We start from the raw sequence: 27559 nt of genomic DNA, 5'->3' as shown, positions 1-27559 counted from the left end.
ACACACACACGAACGCACGCACACACAGGCAGCAGACACTGTTAGTGTGCCTGGCCGAGTGGCGAGGAGAGACAGTGGGTGATCCTCAGACCCAACAAACGCAAGGCGCCATGCTGTATTGACAGGGCCGCCTAGTCTGAATGCCTGATTAGGCTCTCCGGGGCCCCTTTGGCGCTTACACACACACAGACACACAGTCACACGGATTGGACTCCATTAGACAAAGACAGTGTAGTAGGTGAGATAGACTCCACTTAAGCAGCACTATCCATTTCCCTCAATCGAGCCACAGAGGTGTGTTTGAGCCAGACACCCTGGCTGGGCCTTAAGCGGACACAGAGGAGCCTCACACACACACACACACACACACACACACACACACACACACACACACACACACACACACACACACACATGCGAGCACAGGCACTGTATTGCACTTACACTCATACATCTTGTTGCCCACAAAGGCCGAGAGCTAAGTGAACTAGAAAATACATTATATTTCATAGAATATTAGAAATGCATAACGTCAGGTGTTAGATCTTTAAGCACTGATTGTTTTCTTTGTCTCCTTCCAGACCTTAAAGACGGGCCTGACAATGGTGGGTAAAGTGGTCACCCAGTTGGCCGGCACACTCCCAGCAGGCACCCCGGATGAGGAGGGCACGCCTCACAGTGCGAGTCGCCGCGGCCCCCACAACCCCGGCGTGGTGACCATCATTGACACACACAGCATTGGAGAAGGACAGGTCAGTCCAGTGTTTCTGCTTTTGTTTGGGATGGTTCATGTTTCAAGTGGCTTCCAAACTCTCACACAACCTGTGCAGTATAATCCCAGCCTCGTTTAGCTAGTGGTTTGCCCGGTATTTCCCAAACGCATGCCTTTCTGCCAAAATCGTAATCATTCAAATGAGTCCGCCGCTGCCGTGTCATACTTGTGCATGTGCGCTGTGAGTGCAGGCATTAGATGGTCGTTTTCTTTAGTAATTCAATAATGTGTGTGTGAAGTAGTCCTTTAATTTCTGTAATTGTTCTTCAAATTAAGGGGAAATTGTTCTTAATTTTTTTTTTCCTGATTGCCAGAGCTGAGAAGTTTTTTGTTGTTGTTGAGTTTGCTACCTTGCTTTTTGTTTTTCAATCAGAAATGCTGTCAAACATCTGCCTCCATTTACTGCAAATGGCAGCTGCTGCAACTTTCACCTTCCAATAATTTATAGACAAATGCTTCATCCATAAGTCTAACAATGGCGTTCTTATTCAATTCTGCTTGGCCATAAATGTAAATATCATGAGGACAAGGTAATATGTAATGCACAAATATTAAAGTAAATTCGAGTAAAGCAAGCATTCCAGTTAAAATGCAGTTTGTCAAGGGTGGTCCTTTCAGGTTTCTACACCGCTAAGTCTCATAGGTGATCAAGGAAGGGACAACGTTCTTCTTACTTAAGGTGGAGGCAGTGCTCGGAGGAACTGGTTCTGCAGCTCATCTGAAACCACCTCCCAGCCAGCCTGGACCCTCACCAGTGTTTACATACAGAGCCATCAGATCCACAGAGGAAGCCGTCTCCACTGCCCTCCACTCAGCCCTCACTCATCTGGAAAATAACACCGACTTCAGAATGAGGTTTGGTGATTTCAGCTCGGTCTTCAACACAGTCTCCCCCATGAAGCTGGTAACCTTGACACACTGGGCTTGAGTTCCTCACTCTGTGACTGGTTATTGGACTTTCTCACAAACAGACCAGACAGTATGGATTGGCAAACGCACCTCCTCTGCTCTAACGTTGAACCTGGGAGTCCCCCAGGGCCGTGTGCTCGGCCCCCTCCTGTTCACGCCATACACCACGGCAACCGCAACCCCCATCGTGTAGGGAACGCTGTAGTGAAGCTTGTGGATGACACTACCGCCATCGGTCAGGAGTGCGAACAACGATGAGACTTCATATAGAGAGGAAATCAATCTGCTCAACCTCAGTAAAACCAAGGAGATGATTGTTGATTTTAGAGAAAGGAAGCAGAGACACACACACACACACACACACCCTGTATTTCTAAAGAAAACTCATGAAGGCAAAAATCCCGTGCCAAGTTCCTTTTTAACTTCTCCAGAGGAGCAACAGCAAGCATCCTGACTGGCAGCATTACAAACTGGCATGGGCTGTGGCAACAATTTGTTCTTGGCCTGTTGCCTCTCTCTCTTGTCATGTGTGACCCAGGTAAACATAGCTTCGGCCTCTGCGGCTTGGTGGGAAACAGGAAAATCTCCGAGGTTGTCTTTTTTCCCTCACTGGCGCCGAAACACCTGGGTCCATTCACCTAACCCGGCACAACTCCCTGAAAGGTGTGACTTTGATTTGCTGCATATTTTAACAGCCAAGCTTTTAGCCACGGCCCTGTCTGTTTTAGCAGCCCTGGTAGGAGAGACGCTCTGTAAATAGTCAGCTGTTGGTCTGTAACCTCAAAGGAAGCTCAAGGCCGTAACATTCGATTTAGATATATTTATGGCGGATTTGGGGGGTGAAGTTTCTAGACGGGTCTATTTTCTCTATAATTTTTTCCCACCAAAATATTGACCACTTAGAAAAGCAGTCATCAAAATACAAAACAAAAGATAATATTAAATAAAAACTGCCAGATTGTTCTCATCATTTGTTATTTATTGAGTGTTTTTATTGAGAGCTGCATGTTAAGGCCTTTACACAGCGTGGGCTTTTCTTTCATCTGATTAATCTGCAACATATTTACTGCTGTTTTTGTCCTTCATTACACAGAAAAACGTGATGTCATTCCTGTTGTGTGGATCAGACTTATTCAAAATGTACAGTATAGTTTACAACAACAGGGAGGCTCTGCGGCGCATACAAGATCCACTCTTTCTGTTCTTACCTTTCACAATAAATGCCCTAAACATATAAAGTACACTGCATAACTGTTTCCCAGAGGGAACTCCAATTCACTTTGACCGTTTCACCTTAAGAAACTCAATAAAATAGTTTACAGTAGCTTTGGCTATACACACATTTAGCTCAGACAGACTGCCAGATGCTGCTCTGGGTTAGTAGGATCCTGGTTGCTGGTCCTCTGCTTGTGCAAATGTATCCAAACCTTAACTGAAAAAGCGTGGCAACTGTAGCAAATATTCATTGCTACATTTGGGTGTATTGTCCATAACCACGTTATTCTACCAGCTGCACGTGCCCGACTGCACCTGCAGGTGGATCACACACTTCCTGTCTGACAGGAAGCTCTGGTTCCCCCCAAGGCTGCATTCTGTCCCCTCTGCTCTTCTCCCTGTACACCAACAGCTGCACCTCCAGCCACCAGTCCGTCAAGCTCCTAAATTTGTTGATGACACCACCCTCATTGGACTCATCTGTGGTGGGGACGAGTCCAATGGTGCAGACCAAATAACTTGGAGATAACGCTCTTAAGAACGCAGCTCTGTCTGCCTCTCTCACCCTGTGTCACTCCCTGGTCACCGCTCCACCATGACCCAGGACCTCGAGTGGGAGCTGAACATCAGCTCCATCACTAAGAAGGCCCAGCAGAGGATGTTCTTCCTGAGGCAGCTGGAGAAGTTCAACCTGCCAAAGACAATGATGGTGCAGTTCTACACTGCCATCATTGAGTCCATCCAGTCTGAGGTCCCCTTAACGATTACACTCATTTACACATCCCTGCACAACTATACACTTTAAATAAACACTTAAATAACAGACAAATTGAACATTCTCTTGTATCATTTGTTTGTTGATAAAAATGTATTGTACATTTTCATATTTTTAATTAGAATTATGTCTCCATACTATTGCACTGTTTCCTTGTAATTCCTTGGCACTCTACCGTTCTGGTTCTGATATACTCGGCTCTAACCCTGGTTATGGTTTGAACCATGCCAGTTGCCTTCAACAGGATCTCCCTCTCGCATGTAAAGAACTGCTAAAAGCTTTTATCCCCTTAACCATGATTAATCACACTGCAGTAGCTGTCACATTTTTAATGAGGCGTGTTCGCATACACAGTACAGTTTGTCAGGGATGTAGCCCCCCCACACACACACGCATTCTCCCCCTCTTCCACATGGACTGTAGCCGCCCTGTAGCCCGTGTGTTGTCTTATAAGCTGGGCCTAAGCCTTCAGAAGCAGGCCTGCACTCTGTCACCAGCCGACACACTGTAACCGTACACTGGCCATAAACACTGGCGAGGCCTGGCCAGCAGGGACGGGAGCGCGAGGAGCGGAGGAGAAACGGACGGCGACGGGAAAGACCGGGAGGCAGGGCGGGCAGTACGGAGGGGATTACGGGGGAGCTCGGGGTGTTATCTTTGGTAAAATGGGGAAGTGGCAGGTAAAGGACAGAGACGGGTTCCCGTGTCTGTGTGTCTTTCAGGCTTTGAAATGCGCGGTTTGGATCAGCGGCCTCGTAACACACAGGCACACACTCTCCCCTGTGTAATGGGCCCGCTCCTCTGGAGGACACTCTTGTTTCAAAGGGCTCCAGCAGGATTCCCTCACAGAACAACACTGTCTGCCTGCATCGTAATAAAAGTGATCTGCTTCATGTCACCAGCCTCTTTCTTTCTTTGTATTCTCCCCTCCCTTTTTTCTTTTTTCTCCCCCTGCTTATTTTCTTGCTTGTCGGCTGAGACGAAAGCCCTTTAGTTTTTTTCGAAGCTGTTTCTCGTTTGGACTAGTTCCTATTTAAAATGCCCTGACATCGTTAATGCAACACTGTGGCCAAACGCAACCCCGTGTATGTGCGCTCCCTCCCTCTCACGCGCACGCACTCGTGCACAAAGTGGCCCCATGTCTGGTCTTATTTCTAATCTCTCTTCGTGACTAAAGGGATTTTCTGCCAGCTCCCGGTCTCGGCTCAGCCTTTGTTAGATTCGTCCCAGTCTCGACAACGGAGATTTAGGAGCAGCCTCGAGTTGTGCAAAGTGACTTATAATTTCATTTTCTGAGGCAACTTTCAGAAGTAGCAAGCCAAACCCAGATTTGACGGCAGTTGCTGTCTATTTACGGGAAAAACCCGGCCGCTGTCACGCGGTATTGTCATAGCCACATGTGAAAAGCCACATTATGGCCAAAGTAAATTTGTCCATTGTCTTGTCTGTTGTTGGGCCATAGCCCGTCCACACTGGTCTCCATACAGCCTCTTACTGAAGCACAAGCACTGATAAAATATAGCTCTGACGCGATGAGTCATCATTTTTTTGATGCAGCACAAAGAGAGCGGTTTTGAACCAAGAGCTTGTTTGTCACGTTGTGTTGCCCATCAGGTGATATGCTAATTGTTTTCTTTCCACAAGAGGGCAATGACTCCTTCAGAAAGGAGCGCGACCTCCAGCCGCTCCACTGCGGGGTGAAGTTTCAAGAACGCTGCTGAGTGCCGTGATGATACCAAACCAACACGTGAAGAGAAATCCTAGAGCGGGGGAAAGTCCCGCTCTGGGTTCAATGTTCTTATTGTTAGAAAATGATTTTGAGTTTCTCTCTCTGTGTGCGTGTGCGTGTGCGCTCCAGGTCTTGGTGAGTGAGGACTCGGACGGAGAAGGAGTGGTGGCTCACTTCCCAGCTCATGACAAACCCATATCCTGTATGCAATTCAACTCCAGTGGTAAGACACACTTTGTACTCACACACGCGCACACATTTATTTTTGAGGAAAGAGCTGAAGTGCTCTATGCAAGTTCAGAAGGCATAGAAAGCAGGGGAGAGATTACACTTCCATCCAAGTGTAACATGGTGTGGGATTGGCTCACATGAGGCCTCATCTGGTTATCCCAGGCCAACTCACCCAAAGGCATCCACAGTGTGTGTATTTATACTGTGTTATACACAGTGAACATGTGTTTAACTTGAGTTTCCACAACACATGCCTTTACACCAACCTTAAGTGGTGGATGCTGATGTCTCCGTAGTAACATATATCTCCTTCAACCTCCCTGTATGACGAGTATCACTAATACAAAACGTTGAAACACGACGAGCTCCAAATCTACAAAATCAGCCTACATATATATATATATATATATATATATATATATATATATATATATATATATAAAAAAAAAAAAAAGAAGAACATCTGAAACGGTTGCATGAGAGTCTATGGAGCAGAGCCAGATCCTTTTTGGACCCTGGCTACGATTGGCCAGTCTGCGTTGGAGGGTCGGGACTTACCAAAGGGTCTATTGGAGGGTTTTCTTCAACCATTTCTACAGTTTCTAATAAACTGGGATCTGTGTGATGTCATTTAATAGACATGTTGTAAATTGTAAGATGTTATTATTACTTGTACCTTTTCACGGTGTACTCTAAAGGGAATGAATCGGTGTGCTGAAATCAAATGTTACGCTTCTTTCTCACCGTAGTGCTTTACTCTCACCTTCTGAGCAATGCTGACCCCAAACATAAAGGGACAGTACGTGCTTTGTAAGTGTGAACAGGCGACCTCGTCAGCCTGTGCGTGAGCTCGTGTGTGTTACTCCTGTGTGTGTGTGTGTGTGTGTGTGTGTGTGTGTGTGTGTGCGTGAATGTGCAGTTAATAAAGGAGCTGCTGAGAGATGACTCTCACCCCGTGACCTCCAAGCCCCAAGAATCCTTCACTTACCTAGACTTCTGACTAAACTCAGCAGCTCTGTCTGAGCTGGATCAGGATGATATTGCAGACCACGGCGGACGAGACATGGCTGTCAAGACCCCACCTACTCCCACCTTCACCTCCCCAAAAAATAACAGACAGAAGACAACCCAGCTCAGTTCAGCTAATGGCACAATTACCCGCTTTTAAAGTACAGCGACGACGGAGACATGTTTCGAGACGGCTGGTCATAGTTTGAATGTTTTTCGTACCGATACCTTGAATTCAACTGCAATACCACAATTATTCTACATTTCATACTTTGCGTGAATTAAAACTTCACAGCCTGATAAGTAGACCCACTATGTTTCTAAAAAAAACATAGTCTGGTGTTACCACACACACACACACACACACAGAGGGAGAGAGACGTCATTCTCGTCGCAGGTAACCATAACTCCACTATATCTTTACTCACAAAATGGTTGTTCGCCGCTCTGTTAATGGAGTTCAGCCGCTTTAATTTCTTTGCTGGCCGAACGCCGTGGCTCATACAGTCGCTTTGAAGCTCGGTGAATCCCTCTTAGCGTGATGTGTTGCAGATCCAGTCATTAACCCAAACAGTCGGAGCCGCCAACGCTGCAGTGGCTTTCAAAAACATTTGATAAGTGACCAGCTGTTGCCAAACCAGCCGACATGAGTTGTAGGAAACATTAATGGAGAAGCGGTGCCAGCAGGAGCCGGTGAAGCTGAATTTGTGCAGCGCAAACTGTAAATTACAGTCAGCACAGGTTTTGAACACAGAGTAAATCGTGGATTGTGGATGCACGAGTCACCAGCGGCATGATGAAGCATGGACAACGTCACCGTCTGTAACCGATGAGCACAACCGACAGGTACTGGGTGTCGTCACTGATATTTCTCTCTTTTTAAAAGCTGTTTTCTCCCTTCACATCAAAGTTCGGATCCTACAGATCCCTCAGCATAGCACAAGACACAGTAGACGTGGGAGTGTCCGTGTTGGTGCTGAATCCCCTCTGACCCTCAACTTCAAAACTCCAAACACACTTTTAATCTGTCATTCACTGTGAGCCCAATCTAAAGTGCTAATACATGTTAACATCACAGCTCAAAACAGCACCACTAGTGTAGCCCAAAAAAACACAGTTTCCCCCCCATTTCAGTCTGGGCGTGTAATGACATTAGGGCGAGTCTTCACACAAGTGTAGAAACTCCTCTTTTACACTGTTGTGATTGCAGGACTCCTTTCATCACTGTTTATTCTTTTATTCATTTTCATTTCTGAGCGGCCTGCTGTGGATTGTCCCATAATTAGAGGCCTCTTAATTTGATCAGAGCCCAAATCCTGAGTGACGTGTTCACTGGTCTGGCTCTAAGTGAACTCTTTCCAAGGATTATGGGGAAGTGGCTTTTTACTGAACTACCTTGCTGGGCCTTCTGAGGCTCCCTCAGTGGGCGAGCTCAACATGGCCGAAACAAGAAAGATATAGATTTAGCAGGAAACAATGATGTGTCTCAAACGGAGCATGGAAAGCCCTGACGTTTTGGCCGGGAAGAGTTATGTAAGAAACCCCAGAGGCCTGTGTGTGTTGGAGGCTCTACAGAGGGCGGGCCGGCGGCCGCCAGCTCTTGGTGTGCCGGCTGGCGCTTTGCGGCCCTTCGGTCGATCTGCAGATCTATTCCTAGTGGTGTAATTAGAGGGACGCAGATGAAGTGCAGTGGCAAGGCGCTCTCTTTAACAGCTGCAATGTGTGTGTGCTTGTTTTCTTTCACGTCTCGTCCTCTTCACCCGTCCTTAACGATCCTTGACTTGATTATTAGGTACGATGCCAAGGTCAAAATACACTGGCGTTGGGGTGACGGAGACACTGTCCAACAACTTGTGCTTTACTTTTGAGTGTGACTGGCACTAGATGGGGTGATTGATCCAGCAACCATGCGAGTCTCGAGTGCTCTACATGCAGTGCTGGGAGAAGTATTCAGACCATTGACATGGTCAAAGTAGCATATTCCTACATTTAAAACTTTACTTCAAGTGAATGTAAAAAATGTTCCTTAAAAACATATTCATTATGAAGAACAGCTCATTTTAGAGCTAATTTGTGTGTGTGTGTGTGTGTGTGTGTGTGTGTGTGTGTGTATATATATATATATATATATATATATATATATATATATATATATATATATATATATATAACTAGTGATGTTTTGAGAATAGATAAGCTAACATTTTGCTATGATGTTGTTTCTTACTTTATTAGTGTATTTAGTCAGTAGTCCGTGTTGAACACATCCCATTGAGTACTTGGGTAATATATTGTTGGGCATGAGTGTGATATATGTTGTATTTAAACTAGATGCAGTGCACTTCTGGTGCTGTGAAGGATCTCTTGCCTTCACCCTCTTCACTCTTAAAACACGGCAGTCTGCCACGGTGTGAGAAGTTGGTTTCTGTGCAGCCGTTCAACTGTTCTGAATATGGAAGTTGTGAATACCCCATCAAAGCCAGGAGTAATGGCAGATGAATCAAGACTGAATCTCTCCCCACACGGAACTGTCCCATAAACCATACCCCTGGTTTAGCAACAGGACGGTCTAATGAATAGCCTGGCCCGCCGAGCCTGAACACTGAGGCAGCTGTGCCGTGAAGGCAGCTCTCCATGGTGTAATAACTCTGTCTCTCCATCCTACTGATGTGTGAAAGAAACCAGGCCGTCGCCGAAAAAACCCCTGGACCCACACGCACATGTTGAACACGAGGGAGAATTCCCACACGCAGGCAGCCTCGCTCGGCCACACATTTATAGCCACACATTCAGCATGGATTGAGCTGTGTCTTCACACCCAGATAGTAATTAGCTCTCACAGCCGGCTCTGATGTGATTTACAGCAGCTACTCTGCAGGGCTCTGTCGCTACTCCACTGGGGTCGCACGGGCCGCACGTCCCGCTGGTATTGTTTGAACAGGGATCACACGTTTTTAGTGACAGCCTGTGTCAAAGAAGTTGTCAAAGCCAGGGCTGGCACCTCAGCTCAGCCGTCGCCATGTTGAGAGCCATGTGGAGGCAATAGGTGGGGTCTGAGTTTTGTTTTGAGCGCATTTAAACCCATGTGTTGGCCGTTTGTTTGTTTTGCTGTCAGCAATAGCGTAATTAATGTTAAATCGATCTGCAGCACGGCGCGGAGAGAAATGACTTTGAGAACTCAGCTGCAGACGAGGAACAACGGTCCTTTGCCCTGATGTTTTTTAAATAGTATTTGTTTGAATCTGAACATCTGGTCAAGGCACTTGTGACCAAGCAGTGCGAGGAAGACAGAATAGGCTTCACAGACACATTTGAGTCATATTGGTGAAATGTTGCATTGAATCAACTTTCGTCATTCATTCTTTTACTTTTTATTTTGTTGTTGTTTAACTCACGAAGGTCACTATATTCATGAAATGTCAGAGAGGCCAGCTGCTCATGAAAAGGCAGCCACAACAAAGACGTCCCCACATGTGCACCGTAATCCAAAAGGTGATCATCTCCATCCAATGAAAGTGAGAAACACTAAAGAAACACATTTCCACAAAAAAAAAAAGCCACATTTTAAGGGTAAGGGATATTGAACGGGTTTTTGTAGTTCAGCGTAACAAAGTGGAGACGAGGCTTCAGGAAAGCGTGAATGTAAAATAGAGAGACCTCATCTGGAAAAAGAAGCACAAAGTGGCTGCACGGCTGGAGCTGAAGAGAGCGCTTGGGCTGGCCAGTGACTGTGACTCAGGGTGGAAAGTTTGGCTGAGAAAGAGCTCCCTCTTTGCCCGACACTCACCAACACACCCGACACCCCGGCCGTGTGCAGTCATTCAGCCCACACAGCGGGAACACGCCGCTCATTCGTAACTTTGTTACCGTATGTGTGTGTAGGTGGGCGGCTCTGTGGGGGTGAGCTGAGTTGCAACTTTGTCCTGGCTGCAGCGGCCATGCAAAGCAGTGACAGAGCTGCACTCAATTTGAAATCACAATATTATTTTTGTTTTTTTCTGTGGATAATAGCAATAGCATTTGATGTAACATCGTTAGACTCAAAGTGGAAAAGCCTCCAGCGGCCCACGAGGCTTGTGATGTTTATCACACCCCAAAATAAAAAGGTGTGGCATAGAACAAATGAGTAGCTGACTACATAAACAGTGAATACTAGAAGGAAGACCAGTAGCCAATAGAAACAAGAGTTCATCCCCAGAGCCGTCTGGAGCGGCGGTGGTAGATTTCAACTTTACTATTTATAAAATGAATAGAATATTTCCTGACAAGCAGCCGTATCTGTAGCGCTGCAACAATACTCTATGCCGGTGAGGAACAATAAACCAGAATATTGCCGCCGACATGTAAAGATGGTCCAGTTACGCACTGGAACTGGAGCAGCAAGATCTCGTTGCTCCTGATTTCTGTTCCTCTGTCCTCCTGCCGTTGCATCTCTTGCAGAGAGGACGTGGCGCTTGGACGCTTCGTAGTAGGGGGGGTACGCCTCCTATACTATTCTCAGGGTTCGTACGGTCATGGGAAACCTGGAAAAGTCATGGAATTTTAAAATGGTTATTTCAAGGCCTGGAAAAGTCCTTGAAAGAATAAAATCTCAAAGGTTTTGGAAAAGTCATGGAAATGCATGTGTTCATGGCTGAGTTTGAAATAATGAATATGCTTTTAAAAGAAAGACGCTCAGAATAAAAGCAGGCATACGCTCTCATTCTCATTTAAATACTACATTTTCTCACTTTTTCATGTATACACCGAGATTTCACAAAATGTTTGGTCATGGAAATTTGGTTTAAAGTCATGGAAAAGTCATTGGAATTCACTGGTAAAAATGTGTATGAACCCTGTATTCAAACGTTACATTTTCAGACTGGACAGATCCAGTAAAAACAAAAAAGACCTGAAGCCGGATTCCTTTTGGTGTTATTGAACAAACTGTTCACTGAAACAGAGTATAGTACAGTAGAATAAATGTTACAGTAAATTGTCTAATATTGTTTATGCCTTTATGGACCGTAGCCGCACAGGGGACCAGGCTTTTATTTGAAGCCGGCTTATATTAGAGAGAGGCCAGTATTTCTAATCACGAAACTCTGTACTATGCTACTACTACCATGATACTCTCTAGTACGATGTAATACGTCCTTGCAGGCACACATATCCATATCTCTGCCTCAGTAAACAATATTGCATGCTGGTGAGGATACAAACTGATCTAAAACAAGAAACCAAGACCTCACACCCGGTTAGGTCTCGATTAGCTGAACTGAAGTATTTAACAATACTCAAAAATACATAAAATAACTAAAACTGCCTAAATCCAATCAAATTAAGCTTTCAAATATGTTGCAGACACAATCTAACGTGTTTGCTGTTACGTTATCCAAACATGGAGGAAGTAGAGGTAATTAATTGCCTGCGCGTTAAAGCACGATGCTTTTCCACAAGGCGGTTGTGCACTACCCTAAATTACAGCAACGCAGGGATGTTATAGTTGTCTTATTGTCTCACACACGCAGCTCCCCTCCGTTGCTTTCCCTTTTGATCAATGGACAATCGAAGCCGTGTGAAATCTTCCCTCCGACCGGTGGCTGTGAATGTTTAAAGGGATTTCATTCGTTAACGAAACACAACTCTGAAAAGTTTAAGAGACCATGTAAATGCAAGGGACTTACGTCTCCAGCCTCAATGTCTGCCTGTTTGCTCAGAAAGGGGATTAGGTGCTGATCACAGTCCCACATTCTTCATCAGGAGATTGTGCACAGGAGCAATTTGTTTTGGGGCTTTTTAAACGCGCCATCAAAAGAGGCCTGGTGTTAAAGTTCTCCCTAAGCTGCTGTGAGAACATGTTGGGGAGCCACGGAAAGAAAAGAAAAGCAAACGTATTAGGATGCACTGGGAATTTGGATTAGTGGCAGTAAATTGGGCTCGTGGGCTCTGGTGGATGAAGTCTTGCAGGTGAAGCTGGAACAGAGGCTTCCTTCAGTTGTGCAGCCCGTTGCTCCCGAGTTCTATTGGACGGCCTTCAGGCGTACGGATGAATGAAAAAATCTCTCCTCTTTAAAACGGATCCAGCAGGAAGTGTGCAAATATGTAAATGCGCCATAAAACAGACGTAAGTTGTGTGTTTTCCACTTAAGGTGATGAAAGAACAGGCCCGCAGCTCTGCCTTCAGAACAGTCACGCTTTGTGAGCTTGACCGCTACGGTGCCAGTCCCTTGTGTGTCGGCGGGACTTAAAAGTCGGCCGGGTTTTGCCTGCTTTAAAAGAGCCGGCGTTGCAGCAAATAATACCAAACTAATGGCAGCTTCTCAGCTAGGTTAGCGCCACACACACACACACACACACACACACACACACACACACACACACACATCTTTTTACATATCTATTAATATCTAAGTGCTCACAGGTGGTCTGCCTGTGAAGCGCGTAGAAAAACACAACCCTCGGTTTCAGCCCGCTGTACATCAAATGAACCGTAAGCACCTTTCCCCCTCTTCTCCTCTGTTGTTTTCTCTGTTTTTCCTTGCTGCCTTTACACCCCCCCTCCTCTCTGACCTCCTTTCCTTTCCTGCCGGTGTCCTTTTCTTCCTCTATTGAAGGAAGGCTGGATGAGTTTTAAGGACTTTGAGGGTTTTTTGGAGAAGCATGTAAATAAACAAAAACACCTTCCCCCTTCTGTGCCAGTATTTAAGTTACTTTTGACCATTTTCATACCTCAAGCAAATGTAGCGAGCAGGCTGTGTTGCTGCTCTCTCTGGCTGAGGGTCTTGTACCGTGCCCATCATCACTGAGGGGTCCTCTGCCATGCCTCAGCCTCACCGCGTGACAGTATCCTGGGGTAGTCATACGTCCTTAACGGAAGCCACGGTATCGGTCGGCTCGCAGTGCAGACCAGACAGACTTGAAATTGGAGAAAACAAAATAATGAAACATTTTAAGCTTTGGGCTGCTGGAATATTTGCGGTTTGAGCTGACGTAGCTCGCTCCTCGATCGCAACTCTCCCAACTTTTGACAGTGAGCAGTGACAGCTATGGAACATTACCCAGCATGCATCGCCAAAACTTGAATGTGATGAATGTGTTGATTGGTTTCTCAAGTGTTGTGACAGAAGCCTGCACGTTTTATGTGTTTGTGTGTAAACTCATGCATTTTAGTTGAAGTGTGTCTGGTGGAAACAGAAAGTTAGTGATGAAGCGGTAAGCGCGGAGGGAAACAGGTCATTGCTTTCATAATTCCATTGCATTTGACCAGCTTCACTGACGGGAGAATCAGTTCATCAGGCACTCGCTCGCCCGGAAAGTCCCAGACGCGACAAATATACACAAAGTGACACAAAACCTTTTAATTAGAAACCAGAACGATAATAAAACGTGTAGACTTGAGTAGAGCGAAGAGTAAAACCAGTTTGTGCTGATAATTCCCGGGAGGGATGTGTAATTAGTCCGACTGCAGCCGCTCTCCGCCATTAGAAGTGGTTGTCTTCGTCGTGTTGGCATCGGGCGAACCCTAATGCCCGCCTCCTGCCCAGTGGAAATAAAATTGCTCGTATATTAGTGTGGTGCTGCGGCGGTGAGAGGATTAGCAGGGCGCTCGGCTCCCTCCTTCAATTAGCACTGTAGCCGGTAGCCACATTTGGACTGGTTACGAACCAGAACACATTGAGCCCATGAAGCATTGACTCAACTTATGTAACCGTCTGATTATTGTCCAGCTTTCAGGCCCGACTCCCGGCTCTCCGCTGGGCAAAGGCCTCCCTCGAGGTCCCGCGACCGCTTTCAACCCGTTCATTAAAAATAATGATGAAATACAGTTTTTAACAATGGACGCAGGTGAATCGGAGGGTCGCTGTCAGCTGGGTGGGCGGTGGAAGGAATGTCGGTAGAGTGATTTCTAGGTGGTCATAGTTCCCATGGCGACGCTAAACATTTTTGTTCAGCGCATAGTTAGTTGTATCAGAATAGAATGTATCTGTAATGTGTATGTCCAGCATATGTGTGAGTACACACAGACACACAGTCAGGTCCCCCCCCCCCCCCCACACACACACACACACACTAAATTGGCAGCTCTGAAGACAAAGCTTCGTCTTACGATGGGTACTCTTTCATTTGTGCGTTGGGCTCATTTGCTCTGAAGTTTATGCGTTCTGGTAACAGTAAGTCCCCCAAGAACTCCATCTTGTAAGCTTTATCCCCTCCATATGGTTATAATTTAAGATTTTCCTGATTTTCAAAGCTTTTTTTTAGCCTAGTGTTGTTAATTAAAAAGTGGACTAGTTTTGTTGTGGCCTTTTGTGTTGCCAAGTAGGGAAATCACCGCCCTCTTTGTTGCTCTCTCCATTTCTTTGCCTCTCTCTCTCTCTCTCTCTCTCTCTCTCTCTCTCTCTCTCTCTCTCTCTCTCTCTCTCTCTCTCTCTCTCCCTCGTTCCATCTGCCTTTGTCAAGAATAAAGCTACCCCGACCACTTTGTAAATGAAACATCCTCCCACTATTAATGGGATTGAGCAGATGTTTTCTGTTTGGCTGGTCAGAGATGGGACAGTAAAGCCTGCAGCAAAACAAAACAAAAAGTTTTTTTTGGAGGAGGGGGGTTGGAAGAAAAAAGAAAGCAAAAACAGATATTTATGGAAATGATTATATCACTTCCCTCATGTCCTATATGGACGCATGTCTCGCACACATGGCAAATTAGAGGTCATCCCTTCCAGTGGAGCGCATGTGTAAGTGCGTGTGCCAGTGATTTTGGTACTAAAACATCGTAAATAACGCTGTAGCCCCTGGGACGAGGTGTTATAAATAGGACGTGTCAAACCCTGCTCCGGCCAGCCTCTGGTTTCCCTGAAACCCTCTCTTTTCACCCGCCGAGCGGCTCAGCTCCTTTTTAATTTGGCCATCCTGCGGGCTAACCGACTGACGCCTCTCGGCGAGGGCCTCTGTATTTCAACAAGGCCACAAAAGCCCCAGTCCTCGGGCACTCGTGCTCACAAAGCTCTCCAGCTTTTCTGAGCTGTTGCTTTTTTGGAGCCCAGACTCAACCATCAGCAGAAGAGAAGCGCCGGCCGCTGCCAGAACACAGCGGCCAAGTCTCATCTGTCAGAAAACCCAGGGGCCAGACTCTCCAGCCACCGGGTGGGCGGGGCCCGACCGAAACAGAGAGAGGAGGAAGAAAGGAAGCAAGAAAGAAAGAAAGAGTGGAGTGTGGGGGAGAGAGGGTTCAAGAGCGAGAGGAAGCTCCCAGATAAACAGACCGCAGCGCCTCAACTCCTAATCACCCTGCGCTTCCGTTTCCAGACTCTATAATTAGAAGGGCCCCGTCCCTTTTTTCTCTGTATTCCCAGTTGACACAAATGCTTCTTGTGGCTTGGCACCTCGTTTGGGGCGTGGGTTTTCAAGAGTTTACAGGCCCTGGGCCTTAGCTCTCTGGCTTTCTGGGCGCTCTGATACAGCATGAATAGCTAACCACTGTCTTACTGCACACTTCACTTGGACTCTCTCCGGCTCTCTTCCCTCCACCTATGATAATCTGCATGACACCACCGCTCTCTACCTTCCGCATTCTGCTTCTCCATCATCTTTAAATATATAACTGTTCTTCAGTCAAACACTAATCTTGGAGAAAAAAAGAAAGCCTTTCAACTCTGAATGAATGTGCAACATTTTGTCTCACACTTGGCTTCTTTTTTTGTTTCCATAGAGGGAGTGTTTTCCATCTTCCTTGCACGTGTTGCTGAACCCTTTTAATCTCATGCCATTCCAGCCTCCTCTTTTCACATTTGACATGCCACCCAATAAAGCCCGGCCACTAATTAAAACCTACTGCAGCCTTCACTTTAAAGATTCCGCGGGGAAAAACTTGGCATAAAAATGACTAATTTTTTTAATATCATGAATGTCTGGGACTCGTCAAAAAGACAGAGGTTTGGACTTTTTTTTCCAACCTTACACTCTGTATCACTGATGGCTTTCCAACATTTTGAGTTACTGCCCATTCTACGGGTTTGTTTGTCACATCTCAAAGGGCTTCTGGGATGGGTTTTGGGTTGCGCTTGAAAAGCAGTGCTGCGTTTTTCCAAACCGAACCAGTTTAGATCTGGGTTTGTTCTGGTGTGGTTTGTTGAGCATGTTGTTTATGGTGAGGGCCTATAATTTCTGGAGTTTGATGAGCTTCAAATAAAACGGGACCAAATGAATGGGCATGTCAGTGGGGGTTACACACTTTGGGGGTGAATCTCAGTGTGCACACACACACCCATCACCATACGCGGATGTATGAATACATACATTTTCTCTATTACAGACACTCATCATCTTGTCTGTCCTTGAGGAAGCACGCGACTCGCTCCATGCTTTTAACCAGACCGAGCTATCATGCGAGGAAAGGCTGCATTTTACGACATGGACAAACGATAGCTGGTTGGGTTTAATGGGCTGGTTTTGTTTGCTTTAAATACAGTCTAATCCTGTCATGCCGTCTAGCATGTGTCCAGCACAGTTGGTAGTGTCGGCTCCCTTTGTGTGTGAGCCGCCAGAGGGAAATACGGTTGAGGTGTTTTCGTTGGCTTGACTTTGTATCAGTTTACCAGTAAACCAGGGCCCTGTTTCTCGTACCTGGCTAAACAAAGTCAAGCAAATGTCCTAATCTCCACCTTAAATTAGCGAGATGATTGACATCAGGCTGTCTGGGTTTCTTCACGGCTGATCCGCGCTGAAACGTCTCGTTAATTCTAGCCAGACGTCAGTCATCTGGATAAATGCGCCGCTCCTCTTCAGAAGGGATAATAATGGAGCACTGACACCCCCATGTTCTAACAGTACAGTGGACAATAAACTCAGAGGAACCTCTTTTTATTTCTCTGCTGAGAAGCAGGAGATAAACATGAACGCATATGAGGACGTCAATACCGTAGTCATTCACAGCAAATGTTTTTGCAACATTGTTGCCGTGAACACGACTTTAACTCCGCCCCCGCTGCCAGACATAAGCGTCGCAAATATATCAGACAAGTTAAATGCGTCAGTGTTGGGAAAATGTATCGGCAAATTTGAAGCGCTTCATCACCCAAATCAATCAGATTATATTTACGAATAAATATATACTTATGAGGATATATGTACTGTATGCACGTATGAATCATGTACTATATGTATATACATGTATGTGTATGTGTAGATTACCATATAACTAGGAGTTTGAATATGTGTATGCTCGAGAAGCGGAAAAATCTATATCGCCGCGTACAGGAAGTCATGATGATGTAAAGGATGGATCCTGGCGATCTGAAAGAACTCTCTCCCTCTAAAACTAATATAACTAATATCGCTCCTTCATCAATGAGGAAGGGAGCTGCCTTTTTTGTCAGTGGGAGTGTTCAGTTTATCCAGTGAATGTCAGTAAGCCTGCCCGGGAGCAGGTTTACATTTTTGGATGTGTTGCTATGGTGATTTATCTAAGCTTGCTTCGAGAAACCGAGAAAGCCTGACCTACGTCATCTTATCCTGACAATTAGCCCGCTAACTCAGTAAGCCAGGTACGAGAAACAGGGCCCAGACATAATTTAAAGATAGGGGGATGTGTTTTCTCTGAGCTCTACAGTATACAATGTATCAAAAGAGTTCTACTGAAAGACTTGGAGCAGCAAGCTCATTAGTAAGAGACCATTTGAGGATTCACCTCTCAAATTATTGGAAACTGACATTTGAAGACAGTATGTAGACCACCCTTTATATTTCCTCACAATTTTTTGAAAATGTCATACAATCTAAAACTGTCAATTCAATGTGATTTGTGTCGTTTAGCACAAGATTGTCAGGATCAAGATTATTATTAAAGATTTCTTTATTTTTTGTTCTCTAATCTGGTGGAGTTCTAAAATTGATTGGTCCTACATTTTCCACAATGCTACTCAGGAGCATCTTTCAATACAACCTGCCTGCTTCATAAATGGCCACATCTGTGGGCGACTGTGGCTCAGTGGTGAGCAGGGTCGTCCTTCAATCAGAGGATCGGCGGTTCCATTCCCCGGCTCCGCTAGCCCATGTCGATGTGTCCTTGAGCAAGACACTTAACCCTAAAGGTCTCTAGTAGCTGCGCCTACGGTGGATGAATGGTTGATAATCTGATGTGGCACCTTCATGGTAGCTCAGTGTGTGAATGATGTGTGTGAATGATGTCATGTAGTGTAGATGTCATGTAGTGTTAAAGTGCTCTGAGTTGTTGGAAGACTAGAACAGCACTATACAAGTACGGGTCTATTTACCATTTACCATCTTTCAAACTCAACTGACCTAGTTTGTGACACAGGTTTTCTGTTATGAATTAGTCCAAAATCGAGATGACCTGGTGATGTCATCAATGGTCATCTTAACAAAATACAACATTCGGTCTTTATTGTGGTCTGTTGACTGTGGTAATTGAAGTAATTACAGAACCTAGTAGTACTAATATTTGTTCAACTTATTTATTAGGGACATTGCGCATTGATACATCCATAAGAGTTAATTAAAGGCCAGTTGTAGCAACTCATAATGTAATAACTGTGGATAATGTGATAATTAAAATATATTAAATGCTCATAATGACAATAACAAAGATTACCCCTTAACGTAATATCATTCTTGTGCATAATGTGATGAGCTTATGAATTCATAAAAAAAATATTATATTATTAACTAAGCAACAATATGTTGAGTAATGTAATAATTTCAGTGCCTAGTGTAATAATGTAAAAAAAGAGTGCTCTCTTTTTCTTCTTAAAACAGTTTTTAGTGGAGTCCTAAAATGTAAAGCAACTGGATGATGTCTTTTTCGATCACCCCTACGTGCGCTTGACCAATCATCTCCGTAAAGATGCAGACGTCAGTATTTATTCAGCATAACAGAATAGATTCATTCATACATTTGAGTCAATTTAGGTTGTTGCTGAGGTAGTTGGCGTCCGTGGCTCGTCTGCGACCCCACTGTGATTGTTAGCAGTTCACTTTTGTTAGCATTAGTGGTGCAAAGGATCATAAAACTCACGGTTTGGATCACAGATTGGATCAGCACAAAAGAAAAAAGAGCAAATATAACTGAACAGAGCCTGAACCCAATGGAACTGAATGGAACCTCCGTTCGTTAGCGGTTAGCTGCTAACGTTACTAGCTCTCAGTTTAAACACGGACTGGTTGTTTACATGTAGCAATATCAGAGATCGGCAAACAGAAAGAATGAATGCTGATGTCCTGATTACATATTTTAATGGATATTTTTAGGTCAACTTTATTTTAAAATTGGGTTGGTTAATGTTAAAAAGTGTAATTAATCCACGGTCCACATGCGGGCCGAACAGTGAGGGGAGATCAGTATGGATCACGGATTGACAGTGGTCACAATGGTTAGCATGACATTAGCCGGCACGGGTTGGGAAACTTCACAGGCTCTATAATAATTGAATGTGAGTACTCAAATGTTGAAATTACTTCAGATACACATCACTAATAGCTATGATCATTAGTCACGGTTGGTTCACCTGAGCTGAAGCTCAGTGCTTACCCGTTACCTGTTGCTAGTCAATTCGATATCGGTCTTAAAATCCTGCTGGGCTCTAAGCTGTTTCCTTCTCTCAAACACATCTCCAGTATTGCGTTGTGCTTTATCACGTCTCTTTTTGGGGTTGGGTAGAATCCAACGTTATCTCTGTTGATCCAGTTGGCTTGCTTGTTTCTATGGCTGCAGTATGCTGTGTTTGAGTGCCAATTTGGTATTGAAACAGCCAGCAAAACTAAAACATTAATTTAGTATGATTTGAATTGGGTGCAGTAAATATATTACAAATTGTGTATTTATGGACCACTAACAAATACTAAATGAAGCATGTAATAAGTAAAGCAAACAACACATTCATGTGAAAAACTACACACACAAAACTCTAAATTCAAAGCACAAAGAAACACAGATTATATTAGACAACATACACAGTAACAGTCGGGATGATGATGATGATGATGATGATGATAACCAGTACATTTTGATGATCCTAATGTTGACGGTATGTTTATTGTAGGAATGCTGCTGGTGACTGCCGACACTCAGGGCCACGATTTTCACGTCTTCCAGATTCTCACCCACCCATGGGCGTCCTCACAGAGCGCCGTTCACCATCTCTACACCCTGCATCGTGGAGAGACTGAAGCCAAGGTCTGAAACACACACACACACACACACATATTTTTTTACTTTGACTTTTAATTTTGACTTCCAAACAAGTTGCTGTAGATAATGTGTTGTCAGATCAGTTGATGTATTCAATCAGACTTAGGTATTAAAATGGAATCATATAAAACCAGTGGCGGCTGGTGGATTTTTCTTTTGGGTAGGGCCATCCAATCAATTTCAGCAAACATCCTAGTATGATTTAATGCAACAAAAAAAAAAGGTAATTACTACTACATATTTAACATGTATTCCAACACTGACATAATAAGGACATCTTATTCATACAATTCAGTATATTAATACATACATATATATCATATAATAGTAGTCAGTATAATATGATATATAAATAGCATATAATATCATACATATACAATATAAATATCATGAATATATTATAATAAAATATACAATATATATAAATATAGTCTAATAGAACAAGTTTATATTTTAAGATGCCCCATATGAACCTTGTTTGTTGGGGAAACACAATCAGTGTGGTGAGGAAACCTGCATGTTTTTATAACTAATTATTTATAAAGGAACTTTGTTCTTCTGTCCTTCTGAGTGGCAAACTTCTCAGTGACCTTCTTATTGAAGTCAGGCATGTTCCTGTTTCTTGAGTCTCCATGGAGAGCATAGCCAGAGCATTAAGGCGATCCTGTGTCATGGTGTTTCTGAGGAAGTAGAGAAACACCTCTCGGATTCAGCTGTTGTCATGGTGATGAGGATCCTGAGAAGACTGACAGTCTCTGTGAAGGTGCTCTGAAGGTTATTCTCCATGACAAATTGGTACATGGGCACTGCACCACTGCAAGCCCTGAACCCACTGTTCTCATAGATGAGGGACAGTTCTGTTTTGAGCTTGGCCTGGTTCAACATGGGGTACGCCTCCACTGTTTTTTCAAGCAGACACGTCACATTGTGTTGTGGGAACAGTTGTTCAGGAGGTCATCCTTGTGCTCGTACACAGTGTTTACAGCGCGACTCTGGAAGTTCCACCGTGTTGTGGAGGTTCTAGGAAGTCTATGCGCAACCACTTGGTCAAGCACGGTGGTTCGCTTGGGTGACCTGGAGAAGGCAGAAAGAAAGTGTGGATACTGGGTATGCGTGCTGCTGCCTGCTGCATGACGAGGTTCAGCTGGTGCGCGTAGCAGTGGACGTAGTGCGCGTCGTCGTAGACGTCCAGTATCTTACGCTGCACTCCGCCGGTGGCTCCCCTCATTACAGCGGCCCCGTCGTAAGCTTGGGCGATAAGTTTGTCCTTTTGTCCGTCTGCTAGTATGGCGCTCAGCCTCTCCTTCAGCGCTGTAGCGATGGGGTCAGCGGTCGCGTTCTGGATGGTGATGTACTCGAAAAAACGGTCTTGTGTTGGGGTAGTTACTCAGAAAAAGTAACTAGTTACATGTTACTAGTTACTTCTGAAAATTGTAACTAGATTACTTTACTAGTTACTGCATTTGAAAAGTAACTTCACTACTAGTTACTTTACTTTCCATTTTTTTAAGCAAATGTCCAAATTAACTGCAAAGATACATGGACAAACATCATGGCCCTTTCATCACTTTATTTTCAATAATAATTTATTAATTAATATAATTTCCAATAATAATAATCGCGCGAGTCACTCGACACTTCCTGCATGAACAATCTACCGTAAACGTCGGGTTACGAGCCGCTACTACCTTCGGTCAGAGTCCCCGTTAGCTCCCCGCTGTAGCCGGCTGGGGCTCCTGATAGCACTCCGTCACTTCCCCGCTAACTTCCGCTAGCTCTCCGTTAACTTCCGCTAGCTCCCTGAAAACCACCGAAGGTAGCGGGACCAGGCTCGACACCCGACTTGGGCAGAGGGGACGCGGGCAGTAGCAGCAGCAGCGCTAGCTAGCAGCTTGTTGCTATTGTTCATGCAGGAAGTGTCGTGTGACTCACGCGCCACTAAAAGAGAACTTTTCAGACTGGTAAAAATGGCTTGGGTAACGAGGTCTAGTAAAGTAGTGTAGTTACCAATATTTTGAGTGTAATGCGTTACTCTACTTCGTTACCTATAATAGTAATATCGTTACTGTAATCCGTTACTTTGTAACTCGTTACCCCCAACACTGCTTGTACGTTTCCTTTAGCATCGATGTAGCGTAGCACGAGCACCACCTGGCAGTGGGTGGAAATGTCCGTCGTCGCGTCTGCTTGAATGGCGATAAAATCAGCGTTCTTTACTTTCTCCAGAATGTAATCCCTTATAACCGACAGCATGCAGTCCAGCAGCTCGTTCTGTACCGTCTTCAATGTGCCTTTTAAAAACGCTGGCTGAGGGACGCAACAAAATCCACGAGTCCCTTGAACACACCAGGGTTGTCCAAGGATTCAGTCTCGTCATGCCCACGCAAGGCTAACTCAAAAGCCCCACAAAACTTTACACAATCAATTATTTGGGATAAAATGTGCCTGTTTTTATCCTCTTCATTATGTTTCTTTACCGCAAGCCTGTGTCCGTCGTCCAGCTGGATAGCGATGTTCACTTTGCCTAATATGGCTAGCTTGACAGACTTATCCATGTGCGTCCTGGTGTTCTCATGTCTTCTTTATTTTGGTGTGTTTCATGTCTCTTACTCCCGTATCGGTCCATGCTGGATCTAACCCCGCCGATTTTTAAAAGCATGCATGGAAAGCAAAATACAGCGTTAGCATGACTGCATCCAGCTAGCCAAGCCTTCCTCATGTACCAGTCTCTACAGAAGCTTCGCATGTGCTGCTTCCCTTTCACACCGGTCTGTTGTCTTATGCTGAGTTAGGGTTGAGTCTTCTTGGAAGAGTAGCGCTCGTGCTTGCATGTTCCATTGTCATGTGGTTAAAATGGTGCTGTGAGCGACGAGAACACAAGAGACGAGAACACATGAAGTGAGAACGAGAGACTAGCCCTGATGAGAACGAGAGACGTGAACGCGCACCGCGGGGCCTAATGAGAATGGCCGCGCACCGCGGGGCCATTCTCATTAGGCCCCGCGTGAGTGTTTTTCAGGACGCTGATTGGCTAAATTGTTTGTCACTCATTTATATCTTTAATCAGTGATTGGCTGAACTGCGTATGAGACCCGTCTTTCTTGGGCCAAATCCACGGCAGAGAGGACAAGCAGGAAGAGCATATATTCTGCGCAGAAGTCATATTTTACAAATATTACTGGGTATATTCCATATCTCAAAAACACAAATATTGACAAGTATACTGACAACATACCTTCAGTAGCTAGCGTAGCATAGAAGATCTAACGCTAGTTGCTATCGTCGCTCCACGGGTTTTTATGTAGAAATGTAACCTTTCAGAAACATATATCTCACTCCGGCTAACAACTCACTACTGCACAGCGTTCAACCACGACCCGCTCCATCTACTAAACCAGCCTGAACATGAAGAACATCTGAGACCATTGCATGAGCATCTGTGGAGCTGACATGGATAGTTGTCGGTGCTCAGATGCTAAGCTATGATTGGCCACTGTGTGTTCGAGGGGCGGGACTTAAATGAAGATTCAATTAGGACACGAAGGAAAGACGGTAGAATCAGTTGAACACAGTGGTGATGGGTTTATAGGGCAAATACCCATAAGTACTCTCCAATTCTTGGAGGGTTTTGAATGAAGGTCAACAGGTAGCACTCTAGCATTATTAGCAGGCACTTAAATTTACAACAAGACTTTAATCCACCATTTACTGCTATTTGACCAAAGCCTCTCTGGTCTAGTTAGGAAAACAGCTTCCTCTTCCTCCTCAACACAGCACACCCACACACTGCTGGACGTTTTGTTCCTGACAGCTAATTGAATCAGGTGTGTAAAAGTTGACAGAGCAAGCGTGTTTATCTAAGGAGGGATGTATCCCCAAAGGGTGCCTTATTTCCTGTCACTAGTAGAAGAACCAAAGCTCTTTCTCTCGTTGCAGTGTTTTTCTACGATTCATTTCCTTCCAAACCACACCAACACAGACACACTTATAATGGGAGACATCAGCCATGACGGGTTAAGAAAAACATTCAACCACCTTTCCCCGAAAGTATCAGAGCAAATGTTCCAATCGTTTCCCTCTATCTTTTGTTTAAAAAATCAGATAACAGGAGAACTTATTTTTTCTTTTCTTTTTTACATGCCACATGCAGAGGGCACCTTCCAAGTTGAGATATTTTGAGTTTTCCTGTAAGTCCTGAGCCGGGACACGCAGAGACTTTGCAGTGCAAGTTGAAAGTGCTTACTCGACAAACCTACTTCAGGCCTTGTTCGGTTCAGGTTTATTGACTGGGAAAACACACACACATTCTCAAAGCCCGCCTATCGTTAATGTATGACCAAACGGCAGGTCCGCTGACCGGCTGCACACTGAGCCTGCTTTGATCCGACCCATTGTAAACACTGAGAGCCGGCCTCAGCCTACTGCTTGGACCAGGGGTTATCACCGCACACCCACACACACACCCACACAGTGAGGAACGATAAAGTCTTCCGTTAGGTGGGTGGAGAGACGCCTTATCTGTCTCCAGCGGCCAAACATGCGGCTGGCTGTCAGTGACCCGAGGCCAGGTAAACAGACCTGCAGCTGATAACAGATGTAAGGGACTCAAGGAGGGCCCGTAATGTAGATGAGAGCGGAGCCACGGGGCAAACTGGAGCGAGCAAGTCACTGAGGTTACAGGGGTGGCACTCCATTACTGAACTTTGCAGCCCTGCGCCATCAGCTGTGATTGTGGCGATACTGCTTCTGATGGCCGATGCAGTCAGTGTGTTGCCCTGCTCTCAAGTAACCGGGCTGCTCCTGGTTTTCTGCAGAACCCAGATTTCTTCAACTTCATGCGATTTAGGAATTGTAATGTGGGTACAGGAATACAGAAGCCTCAGCCCTAGTCTCAGCCAGAGATCTTTAAGAGGACGCTGATCGCTTGGTTGGTTTCCACACATGAACTTTCAAAATTCCGGAAGCGGCATCACTAATAAAGTTCAAATAAGTAAGCTGCGGTACCAAAGTTAGGGGTCACGGGTAGTTAGACATCTTATTACAGACCTGCAACACGCATAGTGAGGTCTTGCAGTAAGCAACTAACTTTGTGAAAACACATTTTTAATTATGGTAACATGAGGGCTATGGCACTCAAATCTGAACATAACTGATTGCAGAAACATTGACACTGGATGGAGACGCAATGGTTTCCCGCTATTTCACTGGTAATATTGGTGGTAATGTAAAAAGATATACAACACTGTGCAAACCCAGGCAGGGAGGAATGAGACAGCGAGCTAGTAAACATGGATTTAAACAATGCATGCTTCAAAATACTGCATTTTGGTCAGTAACACTGAATATAAACAATAATGAGACAATAAAAGTCCACAGCGGCAAATAAGGTCAGTATTATCACTGATCATGGTGCTGCGTATCAAATCAGTGCACAAAAATGACATGAAAGTGACATCGGCACTTCACCAAAACTCCACAGCAACTTTTCATGGGACTTTCCGGCTGGCAGCAGGTCCACAAACAGAGAAAGTGAAGGAGCAGTTAATAAGCGACCATGAAAGTGAGAGCGGTCTGCTGCTGCCGTGAGTAGCTCCGGGCCGCTCTTCAAATCTCTGTTTGGCTGACAAATTAGCTGTCAAAGGACAAAAAAGGTTGGAGTTCCCTAAAAAGGTGTCAGTAAAAATGAGTATCATCCATTATTTTACAGGCTACTTTCTTACAGGCAACCCAGTAAACAAACGACATGGAGCAAAAGGCTTCAACCTACAGTGAACACCACTCTTCTTCCTCGTCTTTATCTTCCCTTTCTAATGCAGAGACACTTGTGTTCTCTCTTCATGTGTACTCCTTCCCTCTCTCCAATCTTATCCCTCCGTCCATCTCTGTCACATGCTTGCCATTCCACCAGAGTGTCTCTCAAGCGATCAGAGCTGCCTAATCTGTGTCACTGATTTAAAAAATAAAAAATAATAATGAACATGTCAAATACTCTGTGTGAGGACAGCCTCTCTGGAATGAGCAACCGTCACACCAGCACACGCACAAGACTGCATACAGTTGCATTCCACCCCTTTTTTTTTAAAAGATAGCGTTTGTTTGGTATCTGCGTGGTTGTCTCACTTTGACTGCACAATCCCAGCCACCCTCCCCCCGCCTGATAAAAATGGATTTGACAGTCAAGTCCAGGCACCCATTTACAGTTGGAGGCTTGACAGGTCTATTATGACCAATTACGGGACACACAAAGTAGCCCTTTCTCATGGAGCAGAGGTCAGGCCTCCTCTTTCACCCATCTCTGTGAAGTAAAGTGACTGTCTGGTATGCAGAAGATGCCCCATTAACTGTCATTGCTGGTTACAATTACCTGGTCTGACCTGGCAAAAGATTAGAGAGGCCTGCAGGTATAGAGCTGTATCTCTGATTGGCTGTCTGGCTTCCTGGCGAAGGAGTAAGACATTCCTCGTAGTAACTTTCTCCTTCACCTTTTCCTTTCATTCCCCCCCCCAGTCCCTTCCACTTTCTCTAGCGTCTATTTTTTCCCTGGATGTCGAATGACGGATGCTGTTTCAGCGCTCTGTCACCTCATTGCTCCTTTGTGTGTTTGTTTTATTTTCTCTCTCCCACACTCCTTTGCTTGTATTGTCTCCTGCAGCCTATCTGTCTGGTTTCCTGCATGTCTGACATGCTCAGGGAGATGCTATCTTCTCAAGTGGCTGCTCCCTGAGACTCAGT

The 27559-nt window shown here is 45.0% G+C and overlaps 1 protein-coding gene across 2 annotated transcripts in view; it reads left to right on the top strand.

Annotated features, from left to right (window-relative positions):
- The window catches only part of bcas3 (BCAS3 microtubule associated cell migration factor), a gene marked incomplete at both ends in the record, with an annotated part of 311433 nt that overhangs the window by 40887 nt on the left and 242987 nt on the right, over positions 1-27559 (top strand). For both annotated transcript variants that reach the window (XM_079225410.1, XM_079225409.1), the window contains 3 exons: positions 582-752; positions 5530-5623; positions 20679-20812. In XM_079225410.1, coding sequence (XP_079081536.1) covers positions 582-752; positions 5530-5623; positions 20679-20812 — 399 coding nt within the window. The remainder of the gene's footprint in view (positions 1-581; positions 753-5529; positions 5624-20678; positions 20813-27559) is intronic.

The sequence above is a fragment of the Taurulus bubalis genome (assembly GCF_910589615.1).
Source record: "Taurulus bubalis genome assembly, chromosome: 10".
Taxonomy (NCBI): domain Eukaryota; kingdom Metazoa; phylum Chordata; class Actinopteri; order Perciformes; family Cottidae; genus Taurulus; species Taurulus bubalis.
This window is presented reverse-complemented; position numbering and strand designations above follow the sequence as displayed.